This window comes from Cuculus canorus, chromosome 27 (genome assembly GCF_017976375.1).
Source record: "Cuculus canorus isolate bCucCan1 chromosome 27, bCucCan1.pri, whole genome shotgun sequence".
Taxonomy (NCBI): Eukaryota; Metazoa; Chordata; class Aves; order Cuculiformes; family Cuculidae; genus Cuculus; species Cuculus canorus.
In genome coordinates this window covers 5,178,059-5,186,692 of record NC_071427.1, presented here as the reverse complement: position 1 = coordinate 5,186,692, position 8,634 = coordinate 5,178,059, and the positions used below count along the sequence as shown (strand labels likewise).

The window sequence follows — 8,634 nt, the reverse complement described above, 5'->3', positions numbered from 1 at the left end:
AGGGAGAGCTAAAATTAGGACAGGGAATGGCTGTATCTGCAGCTTTCCTTGGGACTGTTCTAAGTGAAAAGTGATCTCTAATGAAGTCCGTGCCAGCATCAGATGAAGAAGGAGCTCCCTGGTGTTAGGAATTATGTCTGCCCAACATGGAACTCGCCCTCAGCACAACAGCCCTGGAATAATTCATTAGCTCTCCCCAAGGGTGCAGTAGGTACGGGGAAATCCTTGCATTTGCTTTATGCTTCAGCCCACAGGAATGCCAAACTTTACAGTGAAAGAGTGGGTTTAGCTAATAACCTGTCTTTTGGTGAAAATCTAGTTACTTACTTCATCCCCAAACCGTTCCCAAAAATACATCAGGTCTGCCACAACTCGGAGAGGCGTTGCAGGTAAAACCTTCATGCTCGCTGTGTCCTTGTGTGCCCTCTCAGCTCACACTGCCGGCACTTCACCTGCATTCCTTCCAGAAACAGCAGCTGCGACTGTTCCTGGAAACGCTGACCTCTGCTGGGAACGCCTCCCTGTCCGAAGAGCCTCTTCATCGTGGTGCGTCCTGCTGGAGGAGACGCTGCAGCAGTTTCTTCCCTTGCAAAGCACTTTTTGTGGCATTGAGACCCTATCTGAGCTCATGTTTTCTTGTGTGAAAATAGAGATGGAGTGACTGATTTTCAGAAGAAGGGGAATCCGAACTTTGCAATTCCTGAAAACCCGAGTCATTGCCACCCCCTGCCAGTTTCCACTTTAGGAGCTCAGTGTGGCAACTACGTCCCAGTAGGCAGAGGAAGTGGGAAATATTTGGATATTGTCCAAGAAGTGCTTCACAAATATTCGTTGCTTTTGTGCTGGTGGATCGGAATTGAATGTTGTGGTGGCCAGCCAGGTCCTTTAGAGAACAGCACACGAACCGTAGAGCAGGCAGTTGTAGCTGAGGGCCCAAATAAAGATGTGCAAGTGCATGAAGCTGCCATTTCAATGCCTCTGTGTGTGCTGTTGGACTGATGCTGTCAGCACTGACCTGGTGCTTTGCACCTTTAAAGCACCACCCAGCACTGAAATGGGCTGCAGGAGGAAGAAGCAGGCATTTGGCAGCAAATCACCTGGCATGTATTGAAAGGAACAGCTTCTCTGTTGCTCTGGAGATGGCCGAGGTAACATCCACCTTTACCTTCTGGGTCTCTCCGCTTTGCTGGATCGTGTAATTTAGTTATTCTGTGGACAAAACATGGAAGAATGTGCACGCTGTCATTAATAATAGGGAAGAGAGGAACCCTAGCTGCTCTAGCGTGGGCTCTGTTGGGTTGGCTTTGCCCTTCCTCACATCAGCTCATCAGTGTAGGAATTCTTTCCTTTGGCTACCTTTTTTTTTTACTCCAGTTCATTTACTGGGAGGAGTTAGTAACATTTCCATGAAGTTACCCTGTGTTTTTTCCCCTGCACCCGCAGTAAGGGCTGTAGAGCTCCCCAAGCTGTGAAGCTGGTCTGCAGCGGCGAAGAAACTGTAGACATTTGGCTTGGCTCGCTCAGAGCAACGGAAAAGGGAAACCTGTCGCTCAGCAAGAAGTGCTGAGGGCTGCATCTGCAACACTTTGCTTTTTCCATCAGGCAACTGGGGCCTCTTTGAGGATTAAACCTAGGGCTAAATTTAGCTCCATCTCGCTGGAGTCAGTATCAGGAGTTAGCAGATCAGAACATCTTTGGAGGCAATGACGTCTGTCCCAGGGAAGTTTAAGCCATGGCATGCTCCTCTCCTCCACAGTGCCGCTGCAGAGTCTGGAGCTGGGAACATTCCAGATGGCCAGGGACTCTGGAGACATCGCAGAGTTCTCAGAGCACTTGGAAGCCCTGCTCTCCTCAGCCTCTCTTGCTTCTTGTCCCACCCAGGTCCCGAGCAAAACGTGGTGAGGGATAGTGAAGGTGTACAGAGCCTTAACATCCCTTGGAATGTTTATCCTGGATCCTGCTTGGCACCTGTGATTTGCCTCGGTCCAAAAGACTTTGAGGAGTGAGGTTGTGGCACTCGGAAAGCGGAGCAGCAGCTCACAGCACCGTGTGAATCAACACTCACCCTTGCTCAAAGCACTTTGGGTTTTTGAGTTTTAAACAGAAATCCTGAAGCTGTGTAAACACAGTATCGTGTGCGTGGCTCCATGTGTGCATTTACCTGTCCAAGGGGAACGACTTCCTGCCTCCTATAGCAACAAAAGGAAAGGCAGAGTCAACCAATACCAACAGCAAAGGAAGATGGTGTCCTTTCCCTTCCTGCAGTCTCGGAAGGCTGCTTGTACGCCACCATGACAGACACCTCTGTACCGGGTCGCTGGGGCTGCGAGTCAGGGGAAGATCCCTGCACACGGGGGCGGAAGGAACTGGATGGGCTCTGAGGTCCCCAAACCATTCCATGCTTGGGTGTAGCCGCAGGACAGACCAACGAATCATTTGACATTGGGTCAGGGAGATTTTAAATCAATCTAGGAGTTTGTGGCTTCCGGGACTGTCGTGAGTGAAAGAAACATGGGATTTCCTCAGGTGCCAGGGGACAAGTGGAGTCACTTCACCATTTTTATTTGTTGACATCTTTTATGAAACAAAATCCCTTCGAATAAAATGTTTCGAGTCTGCTGCGTGCCAGCGGTACGTGGGGTTTCAGTGGAGCAGCATCCGTAGAACCCGACGGACGAGCTGTCAGGCAGAATTCCTGTTTCCTACTGAAGGGGAGGGAAACTCGCAAGATTAAGGCACAATCAAAACCAAAGCCCCCAAATGATTCAACCTTTTGTACTGGCATTCATCTGGTTGTACACAACATTATTCATTTCTTTATTTGACCACTGATCTCCATTTTTAAGACACACAATCCCCCCACCACACACTTCACTTGACTCCTCCTGTCCCCAGCTGCAGGGTGACAAAACGCCGCTGGGGGTGGGAACATGCTGCTTCCCTGGAAGCCCAGTGCTTCATCCTCACGTGCTGTTTGCACCGCAGTGATCCCAGCCCTCAGGTGATGACACTTTTAAGAACACAACCAGTTACAGGAACAGCTTAAAACTCATCTAAAAGCCAGCAGTCACTGAGCAGCACACAGACAGACAGACAGACTCCTCCCCGAGCCATGCAAGGGATTTCAGATTCTCCACTCACTGGGCACAGTGGCTTTTGCAGCCCTGTAGTTTGGCCAAAAGGGACCTGCTAAGGACAATTGGTATCTCCAGCCGGTGGGCTTTTACCAGTCCTTGAAGGTCATTTTAATTGGCTGGTGTGCAATCCACTTCAGCCTATGTGAATTTAAGAATATAGGAAATGTTCCTTCTTACATCCAAAGAGAGCGCTCGGGCTGTCCGTTAGCATTCCAGAATCACAGCATCTGGCACCACGTAGCTGTGAGCGCAGGAGCATCCAGTTCCCTGTACAAAGATGCCACGTTTTAAAAAGCCACTTTCGGGTCCATGAATCAGGGTGCCCTGGCAATTATAAATAAACAGTAATAAATATGTATTTACACTCACACACCCTGCTTGTATCCCACAGGATTACACACACTAGAACCATGCTGCTTCCTTAATTAAATATGTTCAAGTTTGAGGTGGGACACAGTATTATTAACAACGTTTAGAATAACACCAGTGCCAGTACTCAGCACTGGGAACATTCCCAGCTGCAGAACTCTCGCAAACACAGACATAGTTCAAAGTGGCACCGTTCTGTCTGTTCATCAGAGGGAACGTAGAGCTTGGCCAGGGCGCCAGCGTCAATGCCCTCACTGCAGATTAAATGTCTCATTAATTGGCAATATGGGAGAGGAGAAATTGGATCAGGCTTATATGAGATCATTTAATTTCCTGGAGTATGAAATCCAATTTCCGTGTCGATTGCGCCTAAACAGTTTGTTGGTTTGGTAGACAGCAAAGAGGTCAGTGGAAACAAAGGTACATGGGGGCTGCGGGAGCACAAATCGTTGCCTCCATTCATAAACATACAGGCATAGGTTTTGCACCCCTTGAAAATGCTGTATCGTCACTGCTGACACCTTGGGAATGGCACCCACTTATCCTAGCATGGATCTACGACTCCCTGAAAACACAATCAGAACAGAGATTGAGACCAAGCAGCAGCACAGAGCACAAATGAAATTGAGGGACCCGCCTGGCACTGTCCTGACTTCACCTCCTCTGGGGTCAGAGAAGGACTGGAGGGTAACAAATCACAGGTGGCTTTGAGACTCCGTTCTGGAAGAACTTCCTTGGCCTGTTTACTGTGTGCTTGCTTTTTTATTCAGCTTTTTTGGCTTTCCGTTTCCTTGTGCCTTCATTTAGCTCCTCTTTTGACTTCGCAGGAGGTGGTGGCAGATGGGAAGCCTCCTGGGAGGCCCCGTGCTGATCATGGTGGTGACTCGCGTGTCCGCTAGAGACGGAGCCAAAGAACACCGGGCAGAGGCAGCTTTCCAGTGGCGCAAAAGGTGAGGCGTGGGAGTGAGTTGCCGTCATGAAAACCTGTCACCAACAGGGAATACGTAAAGTTACAGATCACAAACACTAACTCATGTGGAGCCCCTGTATGTGGCTCAAGGCTGTACCACAAGGATCTGCTCCCGTACTGCCCGTGTGATGGGGAATTCAGCCTGTAACTTCCTGAGCAGATTCCCTAGTGCAGCCCAGCCCTCAGGAAGGGGAACACCCCCAGTTTCAGTCCCTACCCTTGCTCTGGGTCTGTTTGCGCTAAACCTGCAACAAACTTACCTTGCAAATGATCATGAACATGGTGAAAAAGAAGATGAGGTTGGCTTCAGAGACAGGGAGCCAATGGGTCTGCTGCAGGGTGAAGAGGACTGTGCCATACAGACTGGCCTTGGTAGGGCTAGAAGAGAAACAGGCGTTTCTAGGTTTGCATCCAGCCCTTAGTGGCTCTTTAAATGCTGTTCCTGGTCCGACAGAGAACTTAGAAGCTACTTACAAGGACATATGAAGAATTTCGTTTGTTTCTGGTTTCCAGACCCCACGCAGCAGTTGCTCAAAGTTGGACAGCAGGGCAACCCCGGAACCTGTGAAACAAAGGGGACAGCTAGAGCTGCCACCCCAGGGAGAGCTCTGCCATCCTCTCTAGGCCCCATGGGATAAGGATCTCCTCAGGGGAAGAAAAGCCTCGGGGCATTCTTCCTAAGTGCACAAGAAATTAAACAGCAGAGCAGGGCAAACGCTTCCTAGGCTTTCTCCAAAGTGTTTCCCGATGCAGGGAAAGGGCATTTCCCTCTGTTCCATTCACTGAGGCTCAAACACTTGCAGCAAACACGGAGCACCAAGCCGTGTGGTCACCTTGAGCTTTGCTCAGGCTCTCCCGTCCCTCCCCATGGGGCTGAGGGCTGCTGTGTTAGGAGTATCCCACGTTTCACCTTTGACCCATCCCGTAGCCACCATAATGAACCACCCGTGGTGGTAATGGTGATGAGCATGGTGGACCCCGGCTGCGATCTTGCGAACTCTGACCACCTCCTTCATTGCCACGAAGATGAGCTTCAGGGGCAGAAAGCTGACACATTTGTAGAAGAGGTTCATGGGACAGAAGAATATCAAATACCTGGAAAAAAAACACAAGTTCAAGGACGCATTTGTACATCCTGATCTGGGGCATATGGAGAGCATTGATTGGGAGCACTGTGGTGTCAGCCTGAATTGTGTCCAGAACCAGGTGCAAAAGCACACACACCTGACTGGCACCGAGGACATTAAAGCTGAAGTAACTGGTTAACTTGTGCACGTTTCACTAAGAGGATGTATAAAATGCCCCCAAACCTTCCGTGTGCGCCACTCCTCTGCTATATGTGGTATCAGCGCAGCGCGTGCTGCTCTTGTGGTTTGGCCTCGGCTCTGCTGCGGCAGCTATGAATAGAAACACCCGGTGGCTGGACCGGACCCAACCCCTACAGCCCAGGCACTGGGCAACTGCTCAGAGAAACTGGAAACTAGACCTAGGAGTACAAAAGATTCAGAGCCTACCTTGCCCCATCTCCGGCCCCAGTTAATCCAAGCAGAATAATACATGAGTCACCCAAACAGAACAGCTCCCTTCGCACAGGATGGGTTTGTACCCAGCCAGTGGCATCTTGTGCTTAATAAATGAGACTCACCAGACTGCCGTGGCCAGGATGACACTGGAGTTGTTGCTGAAGTAGTGGATAGGTGACTCTCCGAGTAACAGGTCAGCGAGGATGTAACTGCCGAAACAGTGGAGCATGGCACAAAGCCAGGAGGCAAAGGGGCTCTTGCGAGACATCTCCACAGCTCCTGCCAGGAAAATTCGACATGAGAAGATGGATTCAGTTCATAAGTAGAAACTGCCAGACCCTCTAAGAAAGGGGCTTGTGGTGCATGTTCTCCAACAGAGTCAGTCAAAGAAAATTGCTGGTAAAACAGCTAAAGTGTGTTCTGTGAGGCCGGAATGAGTACCAGGTAGCGTCAAGAAATGATATCCATGATCATAACTTGCAGGCCCCCCGAAAGCTTTCGAACAAACCCAGTCACGAGAAGTTTATGAACTGGCTAAGAGTCTACCTCCTCTATTTGCTGCGCCTGACTGCAATCAGAGGCAACAATTTTCTCCCTGAAATCAATACCTTTTTACACTCCAAAATTAAAACACATACTAGTACCATGCTCACTGTTGCTTCAACCTAGGTGCCCTCTACAATTCATTGTGCTCAGCTCTTTCATTCATAAGATAACCTGTAAAAATAGAACAATGATTCTTAACTCTTATTTGAAAGGGAGGATTGGGGATTCCCCCATGCTCCTGCGTGAGTTTGGAAACACCCTTTGACTCTAGCCGTTCTCATCCACCTCTGCACTGCTTCAAAGAACTCTCTTGAGAACATCAGTTCATACAATTGTTTCATCACCTTACACTGCTCCAGAGTCCTTGGTGCAGCATTTCAAGACACCAGACTGTTCAGTGAGCCAGTGACAGGCAGTCAAAAGAGAGAATGCTGGAATGTTACACCAGTGTTCCTAGCAATAGCCCACCTTCAACAGCAGTGAGTGAATCAGCACATGCTAAAACTGCTCTGCTCATACTCTTCCATCCTTAAAGGCATTTGAGCCAGCAGAAAACACAGTGGAAGCAAGACAGCTGCACTGGCCATTATGTAAAGCTGGTTCTATAGGAACTACAAGTTTAGCTCAAGGCTTAACTTTAGTAACATTTGTTTTGCTTTGGCTCCAGGAGGCCACACTGCCTCCAAGGAGAAGGCAGGACGTTACTGTCCCAACCCTGATCTCCAGCACAGGAGCCCTGAGATGCAGCACGGTAGGAATCCAGTGAAAAGCACACCCAGCCGTACCCACTCCAAGGGGATTACGGGGCTCACATAGCTTCAACAGCTGTTTTCACAAGGGCTGCCTGTTAACTGTTCCGCTTGGGACTTAATGCTGGAAGACAGCTGTGTGGGATCAGGCCCTGAAAGTCCAGCACTTTTGTTTACCCGGAGTTTAAACAGAATGGGAGGTAGATTGTGAGAGTTTAAAAATCACACCAAAGCGGAGGGTGTTCTGTCTCCTCAGTCATTGGGCAGTTACACTGAAGCTGTCCAAAACAGAGCACAGAGAGTATGTTCGCTGTCACCAACACAGAGAAAGAAGCAAGGCACAGCCAGACTGCGAGGGTGCGGAAAGGGAAAGTGGAGATGCCGATCTGTGGATCTTCACAGGATAAACCCAAGGGACTGAACCCAGCAAGGTCAGTAGGGTGCCCGAGGACAGCGCCTGGCACTGCGGGAAGTTGGGAGGAACCAAGGCTTCAATTCAGCCTTTCGAACAGGGGAAGGATTGCCCCAGAAACAGAAAAGCCAAGTGGCTGGACAGAAACGTAACACTGAGTCCCAGAGAGCAGCACAGCAGTGACCGGCCTTAAGTACTTCACTGTGCTGGAACCCAACCTTAAAGCGCAAGGTTATTTTTCCAAACTGGAGTCACGGGCGCCTGGTCTTTCGGCCTCGTACGTAGCCAGAGTTCCGAACCCCGTGGCCAAGGCCAGGCTGGATCGGCACCCCGACACCATCACTGCAACTCCCTGCTGCGAGCGCTCCTTCCCCGATACGATCATTCTCACCCTCCCTGATGCGATCTTCCCGTTATCCTCGATGTGATTGCTCTCACCCTCCCCGATGGGATCATTCCCGTCCTCCCCCTGCTCTTGCTCCCTCCCCGCTGCGATCACTCCCGTTATCTTCGGTGCGATCGTTCTTCCCTCTGCGATCGCTCCCGTTCTCCTCGGTGCGATCGCTCTCCCCGCTGCGATCGCTCCCGTTCTCCTCGGTGCGATCGTTCTCCCCTCTGCGATCGCTCCCGTTCTCCTCGGTCCGATCGTTCTCCCCATTGCGATCACTCCCGTTATCCTCGGTCCGATCGTTCTCCCCGCTCCCCGCTCCCGTCCCGCTCCCCCCGCGCTCACCTGGCTCGTACTTGAGGTAGAGGACGGAGACGATGAAGTAGGCGGTGTCGAACAGCGGGAACACGGGCAGCGCGGCGAAGGCGGCCGCCAGTTCGGCCACCGGCAGGGCCCCCCCGAGCTCCATGGCGCCGCCGCTGCGCCCGGGCCGCCGGCCCGGCCTCCCCCTGCTCCTCCTCCTTCTTCCTCCTCCTCCTC

At 50.8% G+C, this 8,634-nt stretch overlaps 1 protein-coding gene across 1 annotated transcript; it reads right to left on the bottom strand.

Moving 5' to 3' along the window:
- Nucleotides 1-2,549: 2,549 nt before the first annotated feature.
- Nucleotides 2,550-8,633, bottom strand: TMEM38A (transmembrane protein 38A). Its single transcript, XM_054050382.1, has 6 exons — nt 8,440-8,633; nt 6,122-6,278; nt 5,387-5,571; nt 4,951-5,038; nt 4,737-4,854; nt 2,550-4,490 (listed from the first exon to the last, which is right to left on the bottom strand). Exons 1-6 carry the CDS (start codon nt 8,561-8,563, stop codon nt 4,269-4,271), a joined length of 894 nt encoding a protein of 297 aa, XP_053906357.1. The 5' UTR covers nt 8,564-8,633; the 3' UTR covers nt 2,550-4,268.
- Nucleotide 8,634: the final 1 nt, after the last annotated feature.